General features: G+C 34.9%; 1 protein-coding gene across 1 annotated transcript in view; it reads left to right on the top strand.

Annotated features, from left to right (window-relative positions):
* LOC137926525 (uncharacterized) overlaps positions 1-23,261 on the top strand; it is a 50,041-nt gene extending 26,780 nt beyond the window's left edge. Inside the window, exons 9-23 of the mRNA XM_068770145.1 lie at positions 262-592; positions 996-1,093; positions 1,421-1,517; positions 2,537-2,705; positions 3,728-3,792; positions 4,309-4,388; positions 10,788-10,925; positions 12,382-12,418; positions 13,765-13,895; positions 16,659-16,814; positions 18,673-18,927; positions 19,657-19,978; positions 21,044-21,237; positions 22,118-22,258; positions 22,939-23,261. Of these exons, the coding sequence (XP_068626246.1) occupies positions 262-592; positions 996-1,093; positions 1,421-1,517; positions 2,537-2,705; positions 3,728-3,792; positions 4,309-4,388; positions 10,788-10,925; positions 12,382-12,418; positions 13,765-13,895; positions 16,659-16,814; positions 18,673-18,927; positions 19,657-19,978; positions 21,044-21,237; positions 22,118-22,258; positions 22,939-23,010 (2,286 nt within the window). The 3' untranslated portion in view covers positions 23,011-23,261. The remainder of the gene's footprint in view (positions 1-261; positions 593-995; positions 1,094-1,420; positions 1,518-2,536; positions 2,706-3,727; positions 3,793-4,308; positions 4,389-10,787; positions 10,926-12,381; positions 12,419-13,764; positions 13,896-16,658; positions 16,815-18,672; positions 18,928-19,656; positions 19,979-21,043; positions 21,238-22,117; positions 22,259-22,938) is intronic.
* Positions 23,262-23,897: the final 636 nt, after the last annotated feature.

The raw sequence follows: 23,897 nt of genomic DNA, 5'->3' as shown, positions 1-23,897 counted from the left end.
CCGAGCATATGGATCATTTTAAAAATTCTATTTAGCACCATACTTTCTTTATGTAATGCAATCGCAGCGATCGGGTTCTCTTTATTACTCTGCTCAAAATATTTTACAATATATAAATAAGAAAACGCTATGAACAATCATGTAAAAAGAAATATTCTAAATTAAAAAGTTAATATTTTTATTTTTAATTATAACAGAATTTATGGTCTATGCTCCTAGATAGCCTTTAGAGATTCTGAAATACTCTTGTATCCACTTCAGCAACAGACAGCGAGATATCCAGCACCAGATGTGTCAGCCTTGAGAGCCGGAGCCCCGGACAGCGGCTCTGCTTCGCCCGCACCGAGAACATCCATTCGCGACCTGCGAGATCCACGCGACTCACGTGATGTACGTGACTCTCGTGACCCACGTGATGTACGTGACCCGCGCGACTTGCGTGATCTTCTTGACCCCCGAGATTCCCGTGACACTCGAGACCACATTGATGTTCGCGAACAACGGCTGCCATTTGCGCTTTCGTCTGCAGCAAGCGACTCTGCCAGTGATCTATCGCTTGCTATCATGGAGAGTGAACTATCGGAAATGAAAGGTGAGAATTAATACAGTTTTTTCATCATCTTTATACATCATCATTATCATTTCATCGTTAGGATGCCAACTGTTGCAACAGTCTACCCCCATAGATTTCCAGTAAAACCGGATGGAAGCTGTCTCCGCTCCAAAACCTCAAGGTCCCAGTGGTCATCTTCTCTGCATGCTATATAGCTTGCTCAGTGTTACTTGAACCAGAACAGTAAACAGTATTATTTCAAATGGAACACTTTACATAGGATGTTTTTAAAAAAGCTTAAAAGCTTTAAAGATTTCTACTGACATAGGAGCTATATTTTAAAGCGTTTACACCTGTAAACAATCATCCTGTATAAATGTGAAGGGATCCAAAATTGTTACACCAACAAATACTTACACAATATCCTAATGTATCTTTTTAGTGCAATTGGACTCTAACAGAGTGGTGGTCACCCACCTGCCGATCGTGGAAGACGGGCTTTCTTCTGGTCACGCATCAGACACGGACAACAATAACCAGGTGAAGTACTTTTTATTTGATGTAACGGAGATTCTGCGGGCTTTATTATTTATTTAACAGATACATGCATACACACATACATGCATCTCAATATTTCATAAAACAGAAACAAGAGGCCTTCCATACGTTTTCACATTTATAGTATATATACTTAGGTTCTATATATATATATATATACACCTATTTCCATCAATAAAGGCTACGATGTCCTTCCAACCAATACAGTGTTTCAGGCACATGTTATGACTGCCATGGTATTCACAGATTGCATGTTGTATGGACAATGCTTTCATTACTTTTATTAACGCTATTGAAACACAATTACAGAATTCCTCGGTAATTATAGAAGAAATAGTTGAAAACGGAACCAACACTGATCCTCTTATCCTGACAGACGCTGATCTACACTCTCTGGACCCACTAGGTAAAATTTTTGTTTTAATTATAGTTTACTTAATATTAACTTTTACATGTGTGATATACATCCGATTGTGTTACATCGATTATATTTCTAAGTTTATTTATTTATTTACGTACTCTTTAGGGGCCGTTGATAAAACATGTCACTTGAAATTTGGATTATCGAAATGACTCGATTTCACACGTCACATTTTCTGCGAGTATTCCGTACACAGGGGGAGCTTGGAAATATTGCATCACAGAAACTAGACTCTACATCTCTATAAATACTGTTTAACCATACAATACTTTTGATTATTTATTAAAAAGGGAACTAAATTCGATAAATATTCGGGATTAAAAACAAAATATTTCTTTATTGTTCTCAGGGCCGTGGGTTTTATAAATATTTTAAGTTGTCTGTAATCTTAAAGGATATCGTCACGTTTTGTACACAGTGACGGCTCCTGTCGCATTAAATGAAGGGGGAGGACCCCCTTACAGATTGCAAAGTGTTCATCAACAAAGAATATAAAGGGAAATTGGATGAAATAGGCCAATACATGAACCATAAAAGCGGTCTTATCGCAAAGTTCGATTGTTGCAAGTTTTTTCCATAGAAAGATTTGCGAAATAAATTAAATTTGTTATATTTTGGTCTTTTATTATTATAAACTCAAGTTCATAATGTTTTGAGGAAAAGTGGAGTCTTTACAAATAATTTAGTCACCTACCAGCCAGTAGACGCGGTGCGGTATGCCCACTCTAGGTAGACGAAGACATAGTTAAAGTCGCTGAAAGTTGACAAAAGATCGTAGCGATCTGTATGTCAGGTCTATGTCTTACAGCAGGCGTCTGGAAGTTGATATGATGATGATGATAAAAATAAATTTCTAAAAGGACAGAGGTTTACCAAAATATTTTTTTTTTCAAAATTTTCATTTCTTTCAGTTTTTCGATTTTTATGATATTACTTTTGGGCGCAACCTGTGTCCTATCTGAAAGCTATAGTTATCTTTAACTATGATATGGTATTGGCGATAGCGTGCTCAGGACCACCGCCACCAGCGCCGGCGCCGCATCGACCACCTGCAGAGCACACAACCCTCGCAACGCATGCGACACATGCAGCCCACCCGACGCACGCGGCACACGCCACGCACGGCACGCACACGCCGCACGTGCACGTACCCCACGACGACGTATACCCGCGGTAAAGAAACACTAATTTTCATACATACAATGCGATTAAAATAAGAATAGGACCGGCCTAGCGCCATGTTGTGACGTCACAACGGGAACTTGGTATAGTGTGCAAAAAAAGCAATGTTAAAAAATAATACCAGTGGCTAAAGTCACTCGCTCGGTTACTTTCGAAGCAGTTTCCAAATGCTTAATGAAACTTCCAAATACATCACGCGATATATGAATATTGCCATCTGGCCCTGGTACAATTCTTGCTTGTTTTAACTGGTCCAACAACATAATGGCACGTTTTTTCTCTTCCTCGAAGTACTTGTCAACATTGCTGATAATCTCTCGAGCTCGCCGATGTAAAACACTACCTCACAATGAGCAAATTGTAGAACAAATTAAACAATCAACAAAAACAATTATTATTATTTTTTTATTTTATATATTTAATGCTGACCGTACTTATATGAGTGAACTTAGCCGAGAGCCCGTCCTATTCTTATTTTAATCGCATTGTATATATTGTCCTACCAGTGAATTTCTCTCAGCTTCAATTGGAAGCTCACAATCGCTGAACGAGCTACGGAGAGGGCCTCGCTCAGGATTTCTCTAAGAGATCGAATCAGAAATGACGAGATACATAGACGAACGAAAGTAACCAATATAGCGGATTGGCAATTCGAAGGGGCAGTGTTCAGGCAGCATAACGCACAGAACAGATGACAGCTGCAGCTTTAAAGTTTTGGAGTGGAGACAATGGGCCGGTTTAGGCAGCACAGCACGTCTTCCCCCACGGTTAAGGTCTTCGGTAAACGCTAGTTGGAATTCGCTTCCAACCGGTCTTATAGGAATTATATGGGGGAGGCATATGTCCAGTTATAGACGTCCTATGACTAAAATGATGATAATGACGTTAATTTATAAATACATACATAAAATATTACTATGTAAGATATTATATGAGATATTTTTTGTAAATAATAATTTATAAATAATAATTTTTCAAAGTAGTAAGTAATGAGGTATATATTAAAATTTCAGAAAAAGACCATCGTCCGCCCAGAGCACGGAGTCAGTAGAAATCAAGCCGGCGAGCGGCGATGAAGGTATTCCTATGTTTAACATATTTATGTATAATACCATAACTCATATATGTTTAAAACTACGAAACACTTCGTCCAATAACGTGGAATTCTTTTGTAATTTTAATTGTAATAGGACCGAAGAGATAGACAGACATTTGAGGGTTAACGACAAAGCTTAGCTGATTGGCATGTTCAAGTGTCATCGGAAGATGTTGGTTTTAGTTCACCTTTTAACTGGTGAACTGAAACATGGAAACCAAAAAAGTATTGCTAATATAAGAAACTCAGAAACTAATATGTAAGTGAATAAGATGATGTATTGTATTATTATTTAAAAGAAATAATACTTTGTTAGTTTTTAAAAACAAAGTTTGCATGTAAAAGCATCTTTATACAATTGTCGACTCTCACTAAAAGCGTCTGTCGCATTCACTTGTTAATAAAAATGCGAGATAGTTTGCGAAAATTTTCTAGGCGAATGAGGCAATTCAATTATTTGAAATAAATTATAATATACTCTTTATATTTGTATTTCAGACGAAGCCGACACCGACCTTGAAACGGACAGACTTCTCGGGCAGCAGAGAACAGACGACCAAGGATTCTTTGATGATAAAGTACGTATTGATCGTTTTATATTTAAAAAAAAATTATAAATATGCTTCTTAGTAATAATACTGGAAAATAGCGGGTATTAGTTCTTGAACAATATAACTATTACTCGTAATGTATAAATCTATACAAATAAATAAAATTAAAGTATCTTTTTGTAATATTAAAATAATCGCCTTTTACTGCATTCATATAAATATATACGAAGTACATATACCAAAAATCACTTTTTTTTCTGTCTGTTTCATCCGGCTAATCTCTTAAATGACCGGGCCGTGTTTACGGGACTTATATTACTTAAAAAAATTAAAAAAGTTAAAAATAACTTATTGAACTAATTTTATTTTTGTGAATTCCATGCGGACGGAGTCGCGGGCATAGTTTGTCTTGTAATATTACAAGGCTATTCATATAAATAGAGATAATAATTTAGAAAAGAAAGAATTTCGATATTTCACACTTAAAACATATTCTACGTTAATAATTTTTTGAGAAAAAATTAAAGAAAAGAAAATTTTTAAATAAGTTCAATGTGTATTTCAAATTTTTTATTTATTAATGAATTTTTAATATCTCAAAGTTATTATGTAGTATATAGGTATATACCATTTCATACAGAGTGATTGAAAATATATAGTAAAAGCTATCTGTAATCAACCTGTATAAAGTGATCACTTTGAAATATGTTACATTAAGTTGTATGTTATATTTTAATATAACAGGCCAATAACTTAGCAGCACAAAGTCTGCACAGACAGATAATAAACAATTAATTTTCAAACATGTAGTAATCCGAATTTTGAAAACGATTTGATAGGATGTTATCAGTGGTGTACCAAGAACTTTTGCCGCCCGGGGCGATCTCCAGTTTGCCGCCCCTTCTATTATAAGTCAATCAAATAGTGTTTTTTTATAAATTAATACACAAATAAATTATTAAGTTATTTAATCAATATTAATTAATACACAGAGTAAATTTTTTTAGACATATGTGTATGCACTCGTAAACATATTTATATAATATCTACTCTTCTTTCTAGCTTTCATACTAGAAAAATCGTGTATAATGCTCTCAAAATTAAAATTATTTGTAATTTCTTGTTCTATTGGCAATATTGCAAGATTTTGTGGTCTTAATTAACTCATTGTAGAACGAAAATAATTTTTTATCAACTTCAATTTTGAGAAGCTTCTTTCGCAACTACCGACACTGATTGAAATTGTTATAAAAATTCTTAACAAAATTACAATATTGGGAACAGAATTTTAATTTATTATTCAAGAAAGAAAATAAATATGAAATGAATATGTTGCTTTTTACAACTATAAGTAAATTTAAAAAATGCCGCCCCAAGGTAAGTGCCGCCCGGTGCGGACCGCACCCACCGCCCCCCCCCCCCCCCTGGTACGCCACTGGATGTTATCATACATTTATTGATAGTAAATAAGTCATTTTTTCAACACTTTATAGATTAACAACTATTTTTAATCACCCGTAGAACGAGTGCATTATGACTAATTATTAAACACGAAAGTGCAGTCTCTTGTATATATATATGTATATATATATATGTATATGTATAATAAAATACATTTTTTAAATGACTCAGTTACGGTATAATGTAGTCTATATATACTATTATTTATACACGTTGATACATACGTTTATGCCCCTTATTAGGACACGTGTAAAATTTTCTTCCTAAAATGGACCTTATTACTATAGACTTAACGGTGGCAATGCAATGAACGGTTTAATCGTTTAACTAATTGTAAACTGCGTTGGAGCATTCGAAATATTAACAACCGTCGCGACCTTGCCCTCTTACCGCGCACGGCCAAAGATTAAACATAGAATAGAGAGGCAAATTACAAAATAAAAATCGTGATTATCTTACTTATATCATTAAACTAGATATTAATATATGTAAGCGTCATAAATATACTTCTTAATGTATAAGTGTTTAAAATGCAATGATTTCTATTATTTATTTGTTTTAAATAGGCATGCCAGCAGCAAAACATAAAATAGTTTTACATTGGTTTCATATAACATTGTACAAATGAAAATATTTTTGTATGTTGTATTTTGTACAATGCTTTGGCACATAACTAGCTCGCACAGTTTAAGTCTAAACGTAAATAAATTAAAAAATATATATTTTACATTAAATATAGAAAAGATTTTGAACTTTTATTACATTGATTTTACAGAAAAAAAGTAAATAATTTTAGATGTATTTAATTGTCTTATCCTTTTAGCTTATATTTAATAGTAACCTTAGAACTAAATATATTACTTTTTTACAATATATATAGTGATTCTATTATTTTTATAATTTATGACTTCTAATTAAACTATAGAGTTGTTATAAGTCTACTGTTGGACACAGGTCTTTTCGTAGATTTCAGTAAGGTCGGTTTGAAGAAGCATGTAGCGTCTTCAAATGACCTTAACAAGGTCATCTGTCTATATCGCAGGCGGATGTTCTACATTGCACTTGCTGTTCCGCGATCTCCATTCCAGAACCTTAAAGTCCCAACTGCCGTTTTTCTGTGTGGTATGTGGCCTGTGCACTGCTACTACGACAATTAATATATTTATATTTATATAGAAATAAATATATATATATCTTATTCACTTGAAGCAACCGGCATGTACATTCAAGATCTAATCTACGAGTGTTCTACCTTGATTCGACCAATACAGAGCTGAGCAACCTCTGGCAACCTATATTGATACCACATTGGACAAGAGTGCTCAATACAGCTTTGTCTTTATTTCTCATGACATGGTTTAGGCTCTAACATTCCAGCTCAAGTCATTCCATGGCTTAAGTTTTTGAGGAATTTAGACCCACAGGCTGTCTGAAAACCGATCAGCATAGATGGCATAATATCGTGCGTGAGCAAATTTTCAAAAAGGTCACTATCTTCAGTACTGAAGGATATGACGAAGGGAGGGGAGGAGGTTTAGCCTTTTAATTTTTTTTATTTTTAAATATGGCGCATACTTATTTTTTATTTTCGTATATTCTTTAATAAATAAATAGTACACTTTTAGGTACAATAGTTCGAAACGTTCTGCGAAGTGTATTAGGTAACTACTCTATGGCATATCATATGTTAAGTCTGCAGTAGACGGTCGGGCAGTGTCCATTATCATAACGCCTTGAACACATGTGCGTGTTTACTTCGATAACGCGCTTATCTCCAGGGAAACCGGTCACGCCGTCCGATTCACGATTTTTCGAGCCACGAAGTCTCCCTTTGTGTATTTTCGTTAAGTGTTAACTATGTGACCTGTGCTCAAAAAACTAAATTTTAATCTAAAATGACTGAAAATAGAACATTAAACGACAGTTGTGTACAAGAAAGTGAAGTAAACAATAAAAATTTGGCAATCTGTGATGATATTAATATCGACAATAGTGATGTTACGTTAAACGACATTAGTGATGTGAATGATAATATAATAACCGGTGATTTTAATAGTGTAAATTTAGCGGACGAGGTAATAAAAGTTGAGGAAAAGTTAAGTGAAAAAAATAATTTTAAACATGCAGAAACATCACCTGTGAATGATGTAATATTGCATGATGAGTCGCACTCTAACAAGGATGACGAAGAGGTTACTTTTCTATTTTTATAAATTCTTAATAAGATTTGTTTAGACCATAGGTCCTCAGATTTTAATATAGACTAGTTTCAAAATTTAGCCAGCTAAGGGTGTAGTTACTTTTCACCGATTTCCAGATTTTTTTTTAAATGTTCAAATTAAATCTTACTCTGAATATTTGCGGTGTACTGAATAAAATAAGCTTCTTAAAATATTATCTGCCTACATTTATAGGTTGGTTTATATACATGCGATCGTAGGTGGCGGGTTCTATTCCCAGAAAAATTTTTCCAGAGGATGGCCAACAGTGTTCTCTGAGTACCATAATACCATACTGCTATCGCCAACCCTCTCGCCAAGTGTGGCAATTATGGTATATCCTCCCATAGATATGTTTGGGAGAGGCCCATGCCTTGCAGTGACGACTATGGGCTGAAATGACATTTATATGTCTCAAGCCAAAACTTTAGTTCTTCAAAGCAGTTAAATTTTCGTGGACGATACCCCCAATTCTTTGTCACGTCCTTGGAGTTACTCAAGGGTCCCTGGGGATTTATTTGCACCAGTTTAGGAAACTAAGAGTTTAGGCGTTCACGTGTAACTTTTTATAACAGCTGTAATTACTTATTTTCATTTTCTTTATTAAACTACTTTTATAAATTATTATTTATTATAAAGTGTAAAATTTCTTTTAACTTCGTTTCACGTGAGTTTTCTCAATGGCCAGCGTTTCTCTCGCGGTTTAATTAAGAAACATTAAATTTAAAACCTTGAAGCAATAAATGTCGATAATAAATCGATTGATTCGTATTATCGATTGTTTTAGTCTAAGAATAATTTGACCGTGTCATGGCCATTACATAACTCGCATTCAAAAGTCATATATTCATTGGATTATAATGTGAAAATTTACGTTTTTTGGAAACGATTTATTAAAAATTGACATCAATTCTATAATTTTTTCTTTGCTCTTTCCCCTTTTTGCCACTATGTTTCAATGAAAAAATAGGAGGAAAACATTTTGATGATGTATAAAACCATAATTTGGTTGTAAATAAAATCATTTTTGATAATTTTGGCTCATAAAGACAAAAATTTTTTTCAGAAAGTAAACGAAATGATTTTTTTTCTACTTGTAGGGAAATTTTTATATTTTGTAAAATTTCTTAAAGAGCACTGTGTGCCTTCACGTGTCCCTAGTAAAACGATTTACATATATGCGTCTGAACCAAAGTACGTAATTTAGTATTAGAGATATCTTATTTATATATACGATGTGTAAATACACAGGTAATTACATTTTTAATGCTTTTATCACAGGAGTTTAATTTGCTTAATAATTTCCGTTGAACGAAAATAGAAGACTTTTACCTTTGCTCTTTTATCAGCAAAAAGATTTAAAGCTTTCCTATTTAAAGTCACACGAAAAGTATTTTATTTTAGTGCCATGGCATTATTACATTTCTTGAATATGTAAGGATTTCCGTTGACCTATTAAACTGTTCTATTGAATTCCTGAAATATAATTTTATAACTAGTATCGATTACTAATAAATAAAAAATACATAAGGTATAAGACATTACTTCCATAACAGCAGTATCATACAAAAGTGTATATAACAGAGGCATTTACATTTCGGCTCGTATTGTGAACTTTCTTGCGCATCAGTCTGATCTGTTTACCACGCGTAATACTTGGGCCCGAATTCCGTCGTGCTAAATGGCACTGCCAGGGGTTAATTGGTGATCATGACGAAGATGAAATGAGCTTCCTTTTAATTTAAATATTAATTCCGCTTCTAATTTTTAGTCCACAACATAAAATCAAAATACATATGAATCTAAGGGAGTTCTAATCGCTTTTGGGAAGATCTTCGAAGTTCCCATTATAAAAAATTGTCGAAAGAGTTTTTAAGTAAGAAAAGGACCAATATTTAGCCACTTCCGCACATGCAGTGGTAGTCGTGCAACAAAGTGCCCGCCCGCCAGCCCGCTGATAAATGCGTATGCGGCAAACAATGCGAATTACACAACTGCCACCGTCAACTCACTCAACACGTGTTTCACCCCTCCACGGGGCATCTTCAGGAGTTATGCTACACCGATTAGTGCCAAACACAGAGTTAAAGTAGTTAAAAGAAAGAGTTTTTGATTTACGTGTACTATTACTGTTTTTATTCAATATTGCTTTTTATCATAAACGAGAACAATAATCGCGGTATCAGCTAAATAACAGCTATTTTACGTTATTTTGACATTATTGCCTAATGCTGGACATATATTTACAATAAGACCGGTAGGCCTACATATAACAAATTCCGATGACCCAAGCATCATACGCTGTGATTTCAGATCCGTGGTCTCCACTCCAGAACCTTTAAATCCGAGCGAGCACATATACTGCATGCTATCTCACTCTTCCACTGCCACTTCATCTTGCCATTTTGCTGGGCTTTGTCGGTTACGTTCGTGTACGGATCTTTTACATTTTTATACGAGGTCGTAGAGAAATTCCGGACATTAGCTTGCTCTATAGCTCGTTGAGTTACAGAGCGTGTGAATAAGACCTAAAATCCCAATGATATTATTTAAATTAAGAATACATAAAATAAACATAATACACAACTATTTATTTATGTGCTGGTGGACGTGTTAAGCTGGGCATGCCAGTCCGTGATCTTCACTCCAGAACCTTAAAGCTTCAGCGGCCATCTGTTCTCTCTGTGACACTTCCACTTACTAATCTGCTGATACACGTTAAGACTAATGTGGATGCTATGGTCAGGGATGGCGTAAACCAAAGTCGCGCACGGTGATGCCGGCGGGCGGCGGCGGCGTTGCAGTCAGCACGGGGGGCGGAGGCCGCTCGCCGCACTCGCACGACGCACACGAGCCGGTCAACGACGACGCGCACGCCGTCAAGGTGCGTACGTAAGCTAAAAGCGAACTTGTGAATGAACTTCTTTGGGCTATGATCATCAGCCGTAAGACGTCCGTTGCCTAGATACACGCCTTCCACAGAGATTTCCAAGAGAAGAATTTTGAAAGGGGCTTGCATCCTTCTATGTTTTCCAATGACCTTTACAAAATCTTATGATGAACGTCAACTTTTGATGATGTTTAAATTATATATTTATATACTGATTTTACTGTAAACGGGAAAATTTCTGTCAGTGAAACGAGTTGTATTGGGCTTAAGAATAATATGTAATAATTAGGGACTTATATATTTAATGGATTCAGGCGTTATTTTGCGGAAGTCCATCCTAAGTAAGAAAAGGACCAATATTTAGCCACTTCCTACTGCATGTGCGGACTACCACTGCATGTGCGGAAGTGGCTAAATATTGGTCCTTTACTTAATTAGGGACTTTAAGAGACGTGGTCTCTTTTGGTGGCCTTATGAGAAGACATAAGATCACCCAGATAGCAACGCTTGGTGTTTCGCTGCGAGATAGAAACAGAAATGAAAAGATTCGTGGAAGAACCAAAGTCACCGACGTAGCTCTAAGAATTGCTCATCAGAAGTGCCAGTTGGCGGGGCGCAGAGATTCTCGAGTGGCTACCACGAACCGGTAGATTCGATATGAATGAGCCCCGTAATAGGTAGACCGATCACATAGTCAAGATCGCAGGAAGTCGCTGGATGCAGTGCAAGACCGGTCATTGTTACGATCTATATGGAAGACGCCTATACCCTGCAATGGTCGTCTATCGGCTAAAGTCTTTTTGATCTTGTCATAAATAAAGAGACGCAGTAGCATTCTGCAGGACCAAAAGAAAAAAGAAAATACTTTTATATTGCAGTAAAATACCTTACGTTGATCTTTTTCAATAACCCATGCTCCACTTTTATTACGCGATTGTAATAATTTCTTTATAACATATTATTGAATATTGTGATAGTAACTAATGAACATATCCTAATTAAAATTTATTAGACGCCAATACATTAAACGCCGAGACGTATTATCTTATGAATGCATTATAAAATACATCAGGAGTATTACGTCTACATTGCTGGGATATTAATGACTCCACGAGCAATTGTTGCCTAGGGGAATTAATTTACACTTTGTGCATTAATTACATAAGGTAGCCACTGCTCACAGATAAGTTTTCAGAGGATGAGCAGCAGCGTCCATTACGTACCATAATACCACACTGCGATCGCCATCTCTTTTGCCAAGCTTGGCGATTATGGTATGACATGTACATAGATATTCTTAGGAGTGACCTATGCTTTACAGAGGGCGTTAGTGTCCTGTAACGACGTCTTGCATGTTAAATGAAATATTTAAATTAATATATTGTGTAACGACATTTTTTAACTCGGTATCATATTATGATGAAGGCTTACATTTTATTTAATTTTCCAGGATAAAGATGGAAAGAAGAAGAGCAAAAATAAAGAAGGTGAGATGGAATTATTATTCTGTTTTATATAATTTAATGGGCAATAATAATACTGCCACTATAATAGTACAGAAACTGCTATGCCACGCCTTAGGCATGCTTGCAGCAAGACGGGAGGGGGTGTATCGAACGCGAGGGAGGGGTTCAATCAGTTCATCAAATCTTGCAACATCGCCGCACTTTGGCCGCAATGGCCCAGTACACCACCCATATTATCATCAAATATGCAGACACATTGTTTAAAGAACTAAGTCTTTAAGTAAGACTTCCGCCTACAGTATCGTTCGTGGTCTACCTGGAAATACAGCCTTGTTGAGGTCGTCGGAATTCTAGATACAGGCCTCTTCCTACTGGTTTTATTGGAAATCTATTTGTGAGGCCTATGTCCAGCTCTGGACATACTGCAGCTGAAATGATGATAAAGCTTATAATAGAAATAATAAAAAGAACTTAACACTGTGTTAACACTTAAGGCATCGCTAATAGGCGTAACATAAACTTTTAAGGAGAATTTAATATTTTTTTCTGACTTGTATAAATAATTTTACTTATACTTTCCATATTTTTCTTGCTTCCTATCGTGGAATATTATGGTGAGTAATAAACGTACTAGTACTACAGTAAACTAAAATATAAGGTTATTTTTAACGCTGTATTTGGCCGCCTTTGTTCACTGTACGTGACTTTATCCAGACGAATATAAATTAGGCAATATAGATAATACATATCTCTCCATATATAGGCTATAAAATTTCAAACGGTATTATATGGCCTGAAAATTAAATTTTCATATTCAGAATATCTTTACTGCTATTCAGAGGTCAGTGTAGTAACAACGAGGAACAACCGGAGAGAAACTTAACAGTTGCTCTAAATAAAATTTAACTATGTTTGATTAATAAATTATTATACAAATCAGCGTTGAGTCAACAGACCAAGTTCCATGTATTTCAATCAAGTAAATAAGTTTATCTCATAATATACTAGTCATTTCAAATTTTAAAAGTAAGAAAATGATTTTCTAAGATATCTCTTGGAACTTTATCATTTCAAACCCTTGTAGGATTTGTTAACTAGTATAGAAGTCCAAATTTAGGAGTTAGGAGATAATTTTTATTTGTCGTGTTGATTTTGTGTCTGTTACTATTTACACACATACACACGATCACATTTATATATGTGTACCTATATACATATATATTTTCGTTGTTAAATATGTACTGAGCTATCTTAGCGTCATTAATGGAAGCTTATGCCTAATTACCACGTTAAAATGATCATAAATTAATAATTATATTTAAGATGAGACCAATTTAAATTGAGATTAAATATTTACATAATTCCAGACCCATCAGTGCTGATAGAGGGCGTGTTGTTCCGAGCACGATACCTCGGCTCTACTCAACTGGCCTGCGAGGGCCAACCTACTAAAGCCACCAGGATGCTTCAAGCAGAAGAAGCCGTATCCAGGATTAAGGTAATAATTTTATCTCTTTAATAAATATCCCTCTTTTATGCATTTATAATTCTATTTTAATATAAAACACCAAGAATTTGAATTTAATAAAAAACCTGTACGAACATTGTTTAAATACGTCATAAATAAATAATATATAGTCTGTATTCGTTTTACATGACATATGTTAACTTATTACTAATTTTTATTTAAGATATATTATAAATTACATGTGTTATCTCACAGAAGATTACGAAAGTGAAATCTCTTCTTTACTATTCGATTATTTATTTTTAAATTTAACAAAACAGAATTTCCAAATTTATGGCCATTATTAAATAATATTTTTATAACTCCTTCATTCATAATTTCAACTGTAGGTTTGTTAATTATATTTAATACTAATTAAATAATGCTTGAATATTATCTTCATTTTCATTTTTTTATGTAGCACAGTAATGTCATTTTATTATTCTAATTATATTATATATTAATATTACTGTAACATATTCGTTATAACATTTATGAATAATATTTTTATCTTCATTTTTCATCTTAACACAAGACAATAACAATAACAAGTAATAATTTTAGTACACGCGTTGTCCTAATACTGAAGGCAAATTACCGTTTGCCAGTGTGAATCGGTACTTTTATATACAAATATCACATTTCCGTAGTTGTTTTGTTTTTATGAGCATGAAATTACGTACTGTTTGCACACAAGGCTATGACGCTCGGTTGAACCAAAGCGCAATATATTTGCGCCAACTGAATCAACCAATGTTGTAAAATTATTTAATTTTTATCTTCGCACATGTACAAACAATTCACATAAATGTGAGCACAATTTAAAAAAAAAGGTGGGTATACGCACATGTTTTTGAACTTTAATTGTAACGGGTTAAAGTCTAAATTTGCTAATTTATATGATTAGTTAAAAAAAATGTAAGTAATTTTATGCTCATTAGGATTAGTGATTTGAGAATGCTAGTGGGATATCCTTTTTATCCTTACATCCTTGAAATATGTGCCGACAACAATAAAACTATTAGTGAACAGATTAGGACATGAATCCTAGTGAATGCTAAAATGTTTGTACCAGTCGAACGATGCGCGTGAACGCAGACGAATTACGCTCGTATTGACATCGCACTAGAGTATTTTTTTCAGTGTCCTCCTCACCCCTCGACCTGACCCAGGAAGATTGTCGGATCCCGTATTTGGCCGGCTAGCCTCCTCTGGATATGTTTGTTTTTCGCTTGTAACGCTTTGTGCCATGCTTTGTGATGTGTTTGTACGTTCGACGACAGGTAAGGTATGAGTACAGTTGCTGAACTGATTATAATGGTTTTCTACAGCATGGCTTTCGGGCTACGCCGTCGCATTTCTTCCGTACTCATGAACGCAGGATAAATTTGTGCACGCTAAAGGCTTACATCTCATTTTCTAGAATAAAAAAAATACTTCTTCGTGTATAGTATAAACATTGCGTTACTGCCGGTGGTAATGATTTTCAGTTTAAATAGCCTCATTGGTGTACACAATTTTGTCATTATATTATTTTAATGAATCATTAAGCTAATTCCATCGTGGTGTTGTAAACGTTTGGATATTGAAGTCGCATCAGACGCTTGGTTGCCGACGTCACACACCTATCAAAGCTTGTTCAGCATGAGAGGACCCGATTCACACCGGCTGAGGTGGCCTTACACAACGCAGGACCGCACCGACATGGGCCTAGCTTTTACGCCTGCGCACAATAACAGACCTTATGGTTATAATTTTAAAGTTGACTTTGTTAGGTCTCCGCTTTTCATACTAAGGAAATGGAACTCGCCCGCTTCTCACGTCATTGTCGATTTTTGTGATTTATTCGGATTTTGTTTTGCTTGCTTTTGCGCCGAATACTGACCGGACAGTGTTTTTTATTGAAAAGAATCAGGGCGTTGCAAATAGTTTGTAATGGGATAAGAAATAAGGTTTTTTTTTTCATTGAATGGGAATGAGTTTTTGGAATCTATTTATCGCCCTAATATTTATTAAAATACATACTAGTTATCGATTGTTTCATTTTTATCGTAAATAAGTTCTAAATATAAAATAAATTTGTCATATATATATAAGAGATATTTAAGAAGTGTACCTCTGTAACTGTAGTAGAAGAGGGAACTTGCCTTTCAATCTAGCGTTAAAGCTATTTGGCATATCAATGCTTTGCTTTTGATGATATCGTCACAAATCGGCGCTTATGTAATTTCGTTTTGATATTATATTGGCTTTAAATTTTTGATGGTCGAATGTTTGGTTTGATGAACAGTGCGCATGTTATAAGTACGAATAACCCTTTTGATAGAACGTAACCGTATCCAATGATTTACAAAATATATTTTTTTTATATACCAACACGAAATATTAATACAAAGTATTACGAAATATAAGCATAAATAACATATTTTCAATTAAAATTTTGGGAATGCATCAAATGAGAAATAATTTTTGTTTAAATTTAATTCGATTCAATTTATGAAACTATAATCCTCTATCTGGTAATATAGAAGTATGTAGAAGCCTGTGCCGAGGCTCGTGAAGGAGCCCTCGAGCTTTGCTAGTAAACCAGATTTAGGCTGAGCGCCATCTGCAATCTGATGCCTTTAACCTTCGGAACTTGACATGAGTGAACATAAATTAAAAAAACGAGCGAGCAAAACAAAAGACGCGCGATCGTGAGAAGCGTCGGCGAGTGGGATAAAGCGAGGAGGTTAGCCGGTGTTGTCCCAACAGTGGGGCTGCGAGGGGCCGTACTCGGGCGTGTACGCTGCCCCGGCGGCCGTGTTCCGCCTGTCCTTCCTCGGCTCGGTCGAGGTGGACGAGGATTCGCGGCGCAGGAAGAAACGGCCCAAAAAGCACATGGTCGAGGAGGCGGTCACTAAAATCAAGGTTGCGAATGACATTCATATCTATACACGCTAATTATAACGACTAGTATATATAATTATTCGATGTTACGTCTACTGACAATATTTACAATTCTTTATTGTGCCACCAATCACATCTTATTATAAAAAAGACACGTATAGAGATGCAAATCATTCAGATGTGTTCACATACACGCCCTAAAAAATAAATACACTTGTATAAACATCTTTTAAACAAATACTATGCGAAAGATGGCGCTTGTCACCAATATATCCCAGAGTGATTGTTTACAGGTGTAAAAACTTTAAAGTGATGAATGTATAACAGGGGAGGCCAACCCTCGGTCGTACTAGATAGAAGCGTTGCTAGAGTTTCTTCCGCCATTTCTTCTTACAGCGCTAACCTTTTCAAAAACTAAAAGTAACCGACCAAATCGAGATTATATAATCGTATTATCAATGGGTGATAACCCAAGCTAAAGTTCCTTCGCGGTGGTCCTTCACTCTATGGAGGGTCTACGGAATAGTTTTAGGAACTCGGCGGCAAAATATCTGGTAAAATAATGTGTAGCGACCCGAGCCTAGGCGCCACTTTAACCCACGAATTCTCCAAATGCCATTTAGGTAGCAGCGGCAGTACGATCCATAAAAAGATATATGTTTAGCACATTTATCAACAAAAATCTATAAAGTTTTTGCACCTACTTCCAATCAATCTGTATAAATCGTTCCGAAATATATTACTTTTTGCTATTCGAATGCATCAAGCAATTAACTTTTAATAGTACTGTCTGTAGAGACAGATAGTAAACAATAATTATTTTAAATGTGTTATAATCTATAAATATTATCAAAATAGATTTTCTTAATTTTGTGTTACAAAAACTTGTTCAACTCAAAATTAGTCAGGTGATTACCTTGTTCGTAATGTTATTTTTGAAGTAAAAGAAAAACTTATAATGTCATAAATAATAAGCAAGTTACGTTCAATAACAAGAAATATGTACCAATAAAATATAACATCTGTCACGAGTCACTGACGTAACGGAATTTCCGGAATTCCGAATAATGTTCACATAAATATATATTACACAAATTTTCTTAACGCTATCTATTCCGATAGCTATTGATTTAAGTACGAAAAGCTCCAAATTTGATTACCTACATTATTTTAATGTCAGCATATGTACTGCACACATAATGGACTCAATTTCAAAATAAAACAATCTCACTGGCTTTCTCCATCACTATTAGTTCGAAATATAAAATGCTTTTAAATATCACTATTCATTACTAATTATTCAATGTTCGTTTCCCTTCGCTATCGATGGATATCAACAGGCTTTGGTAAGTTTTATTTTTCTTATTTTATAATTTTAAAGCTACATTATATAATGATATTATAGAACTGAAATGAATCAAATATACATATAACAATAATAGTTATTATTTATTTAAAATTGATTACGTCGTTTTATAAATATTATATTTTTTTAAATAAAACGTGTATATAACGTAAGAAAATGAAAAATTTAAATGTAAGAAAAAATTTATAGGGATTTTCAATTATTTTTTTTATTTTAACTCCAAAAAGGCATATAAACATAACGTGAATATTAACAAAGAAACTTAAAAAATAACTTATTGTTGTTTTAATTGTTTGCTAAATTAATTTATTGTTATAAATGTACGCTATTCCTTATTAACATGTTAATTTTTCTTTTATGGCTTTTACGAGATTTTTCACTGATCGCTTAAATTAAAGAGAAAATTCCTTTTGACATAAATTTCACGTCACGATGGCCGCCTTATGGAATCTTTAACGGTCAGAAGAAATAATTAAAATAAAACACATAAAAAATATATATATTTGGCTCCAGGCTCCAGAAGGCGAGAACCAGCCGAGTACAGAAGTAGACTTGTTCATCTCGACGGAAAAGATCATGGTACTGAACACGGAATTGAAAGAGATAATGATGGACCACGCGCTGCGGACCATCTCCTACATCGCTGATATAGGCGACTTGGTTGTACTTATGGCTAGAAGAAGATTCGTTCCACACGAAAACGACTCCGATCAACCGAAATTGAACCGCACACCTAAGATGATATGTCACGTTTTCGAAAGCGAGGAGGTGAGAATTGAAAGAGTCACATCACTTCTTCTTTTTTGCAGCTGATAGATCGTCACTGCAAGGCATAGGTACGAAAATGTACCTTGCGCTGCCCACGTCGAATATCTTCCCGCGACCTTGGCTACATTATATTATTCAAAATATTCTTTATTCAAATGGACTATTACATTTTCGAATCGTCAATCAATATAAAATGTCGGTATTGTCAGCACTATATTGCCGGGAAACAAATGTCCTTTCAAAGGTACGAAGGCGACCACCAAAGGTAACCTTGTGGTTTCTTCGGCATCTTGTGCTTATCAAGAAGATAAAAAAAAATGTTAATTGAGGGGAATTAATAAAATCTTGTTTTATTTTTAGATGTGATGAAAGTCATTCAACAACAAAGCCGTTTTTTATTCATTCAGAGAATACATTTGTTACAAAAAATCTCAAAAAAACTTTTGACTCGATCAAACACATCTAACAGCATTTGTGATTCTGTAACTACCCTACATAGATAGATAAAATTTCTGCAGCTACCGACACTTGCAAAACATTTTAGTGTGAGTGAAACATTTAGAGCATCGAGCTCTCGTAAACTTCAGTGGCCAGTTCCAAAAAAAAGCTTATTGTCTAGCCATATTGTGGCCCCACAGAAGGAATTAAAAAATGTGTATAAATAAATACATTTTTTTTTAAATATAACCATCCAGCAAAATTTAAAGTTTGTTTCGTTATTACTTCCAGGCTCAATTTATAGCTCAATCCATCGGCCAAGCCTTCCAAGTGGCGTATATGGAATTTCTCAAAGCTAACGGCATAGAAGATCATAGTTTTGTAAAGGAGATGGACTACCAGGAAGTGCTGAATAGTCAGGAGATATTCGGCGACGAGCTGCAAATGTTCGCGAAGAAGGAACTACAGAAGGAAGTGGTGGTGCCTAAAACGAAGGGAGAGATTCTTGGTGTCGTGGTGGTGGAGTCAGGGTGGGGATCCATGCTACCAACTGTCGTAATCGCCAATCTCGCTCCGGCCGGTGCAGCTGCGAGATGCGGCCAACTTAATATAGGTGAGTCAAAATTTTGAGCCTTTTTAAAATTATTTAAAGACGTAACTGCAGTGGTGCATATAAAATTATAATTATTTCCGTCTGTCGTCTCTAGTTTTTTTTTTCCGTTTACGGGAACCTCTTGTTCCTCTATCTTAAATTTTGGGACAGGGATTTATTTTTAATGACTATTTTCACCCTTCCTTCCTTCACAATTTCTTTCATTTCTTGCTCTTCCAATCTTCACATCATCTTTTATTCTAGCGGCATATTTTGACACTACCACACTTTCCGCAACTTTCGAATTTACGTTTACGTTGATTAAAAACTTTTTTATGCAATATATGCTTGTGTATAGTTAACATTTTTCCTTATTATACTTATAACAACTGTTTTCGCCTTTATTATTTTTTTTCATTTTGTTGCTTCTTGTTATAAACAAAGCAAGCTGCTAGTGGGAGGTTAGGACACACTGTGGTGTAGATCGGTATGTGTAGACGTTGTTATAACAAGCTAGCTGATATATGATTGACATGATGACCCAGACAATGATTCACATTCAGTAACTTCTCAGCATTTGGATTAACTGTGCGAATGCTGGGTCCATCGCGTTGTAGAGAAAGGCTAGGTACAGTACTTCACAAACAAAACTACTCTACCTATTTACCGAATTTTAAATCATTCTACTAATATTACTCTAGAAACTCGTTCCAGAAATGTAACATAATACTACACTGCAATCGCCCATAGATATCTAAAAAGGGAAAAAGTACGTTTCTTTTTTAAAAAAAATGAAAAAATAAAATGTGTGCCAAAATAACAAAAAAGCAATGTAATTACTTTGAAAGTAAAAAGTTGCTTACTGTTATAAAATTATGAACTTTCATACTCATGTCTCATTATGTGAAAGCTTTTGTTTTTCGTAAATTAGGTATTATTGTATAACTTTTTTCGCGAAAAATATGATACTCTTTTGATTCCTATTTGTTTAAATAATGTCCTTTGATTAAATTTGGACCATTTAATATAGTGCTAATTATAGAAATATAACAGTTGTCTTAATGAACATTAATTTTATTTTACCAGGAGACCAGATAATAGCAATAAACGGCGTGAGTCTTGTGGGACTGCCGCTGTCCACTTGCCAGACGTACATAAAGAATTCGAAGAACCAGACGGTTGTGAAGTTGACGGTGGTGCCGTGCGCGCCCGTGGTCGAAGTGAAGATTAAACGGCCCGACACCAAGTACCAGCTCGGCTTTAGCGTGCAGAACGGCGTGGTAAGGCATATAATCATATTCTTTTAATTCCAATCCTGCCGACCTTTTGTTATAAAACTTTAAATTAAAATAATTTGTCTACGTAAATTTTTAACTCGCGAATTTCGGATCCATAGAGGCATAGGTCACAAAATTTACAAAATCCATTAAGATTAGCACTAAACATGGCTGATTATGAATGAATGACTGAAAGCTAGACTAATTGTTAAATACTGTTATACATTACTCACGTGTTTTTACAAATAAATATATCGCAAAGTAAGATGGCGTTAGAGACGCTGTAACTTTGGACAGCGTCGATAGATGGCGGTGGTCGTTGTAATATGAAAATTGTGAATTATATAACATAATCACTGCTCACATACGCTGCTATGAAACTGTAAATTAAAATCCTTAATTGGAATGGGTGAATTCTGCCTACCACTCTCTCATAGATGAAGCTTGCATATGTTGGAGCTTTTTGGATGCCTCGAGCAAGATTGTATAAAATACAGTCATGAACATAAGAAGCCCCGCTATGTATCTTTCCACTGTTTCGATTTGTTTTGTTTACACAGTGGTGATAATATTAGACATATTTAGAAAGATAAAAACTGAGATTTTAGGTAGAAAAATTTATATCATTCGGCCAATTTCACCAATTAGGTAATCAATGCTTTTTAAGTCAAGCAAAGAAAACGCTTAGGATAATAATTTTCTATTGATCGTTTGTTAATCGCTGACCAAATACAAATTAAATTTATTTAAGTATTTCAGGGATTTGTTACATTTTAATCAACGTTTAACTGGGAATTGAAAGTTATTGGCCTTTCAGAAACTGATAATATATGTTTAAATATGGTTTCATGGTCATCAGGTTGTATACTTATACTGAATGTAGATCTGCAGCCTTCTACGCGGTGGGATCGCGGAGCGTGGAGGAGTACGCGTGGGACACCGTATCATCGAGATAAACTCTCAGAGCGTGGTCGCCGTACCCCATGAGCGCATCGTCAATCTACTCGCCACCTCCGTGGGCGAGGTGAGCTATCTTCTTGACTTACAATCGCTTGCTAAGACAGTTTAAAACCGACACTTCCACGTGCTGCTACAAGCAAACTCCACAAAACATGCTATTTCGATGCTATTTGACGATTATAAAAAAAAAAAACATGTTACTTAATTGAAGTATCTTGTCGTATCTATTGTCTCTTCCACTGTAAGACCCACGTATATCAAAATAAACATATATGCATGTACAGGGTATTTGGGAATAAATGGAAAAGGGTGAATGTATAGCTCAATTATATACACCAATTCCTAGACAACCCAAATAAAGTGATCACTCGGAAACTATTAGAATACGATGTGCTAATAAATTGTAGCGGCACAAACTCTACAAAGATAGATATTACACAATAATTAATTATTATATGTAGCAATTACAAATTTGAAAACACTTTTTCTAGCTATATCGTTAATATATTTTTAAATATTTCAGAAATCATTTTTGGATTGGACTTGCATAAATTGATTGACAGTAATTGAGCTATACATTCACACCTTTAATGCTTTTACACCTATTACCAATCACCCTGTACAGTAACTTTTCGCAATTTCGAAGCAATATTATACTTCTACTTCTTGGTGGCAGAAAGTCGCAGTTTAAACCAATTAGATCGTCTTCAACAAGGTGCTATGTAAGTGTGCGTCCTCTTTCAGATCCTCATGAAGACTATGCCCACGTCGATGTTCCGGCTGCTGACCGGACAGGAGAACCCCGTGTTCATATAAGCGCGCCGCGCCGCGAACACAAAGTGCCTGCTTACTCACACGCGCTCCGTAGCACGCGACAGCTGGGCCATCTACGATGCGCTGCGTAGACCCTCATGCTACGTGGCATCTACGCGCTAAAACTATGTCTACGATGTTCAACTCATTTAAACGTGCGAGCTCTCTTAACCATACATTGAGCCTGTGTAAAGAATTTTTTATTTATATTCTTATATATGAACTTTTAAAAGTATGAACCATAAATTTTTGGTTACCCTGTAAAACCTTAAATCTAAAAAAGATCCCATAATAAACTACTACATATGTGGGATATAGTTTACATATTTAATATTTTTAATTGATTTAAAAATAATAAATATCAGACGATTTTAATACAATAATAAAACATTTTACAAATCAAATAAATCTCATATTCATCAATTATTTATATATACGTGAGGTATATTTTTCAAATTTAATATATTTATTGATAATAACCCAAAAAATATTAACCGTGACCGGTATACCTCTGTCGATAATTTTAAAAAAATAAAATAAAATAAAAATGTTTCGCACCCCTGCCGTATGTATGGGAAATGATGGAGGGCTATTTTTGTATGAGATATTCCGATACTGTTTTCCATGGTTCAAATCAGGGGCTCAGCTGTCGTCGGTAATACTCAGTAAAGCCTTCGGGAACCGGCGTCTCCAACCGACCGCTTACAATGCTTACATGGCTAAACATAAGTTAGTTAGTAAGTTGTATATCTCTCCAGTCCCTTTTTGTACTTGCTATCGATTGCTATATCTTTATTTTAAAGGTTTTTCAATAATATTACACCTGCTATATACTTCTAAAATACGTTTATATGCTAACAAAATGTCTATAAATAAAGAAATTTAAAAAT

The sequence above is a fragment of the Battus philenor genome, unplaced genomic scaffold (genome assembly GCF_028537555.1).
Source record: "Battus philenor isolate CCGP_79_NKW_IND1 unplaced genomic scaffold, ilBatPhil1.0.hap1 SCAF_3, whole genome shotgun sequence".
NCBI lineage: Eukaryota > Metazoa > Arthropoda > Insecta > Lepidoptera > Papilionidae > Battus > Battus philenor.
The sequence above is the reverse complement of the archived record's forward strand: the minus strand, read 5'-3'. Positions and strand labels throughout refer to the sequence as shown.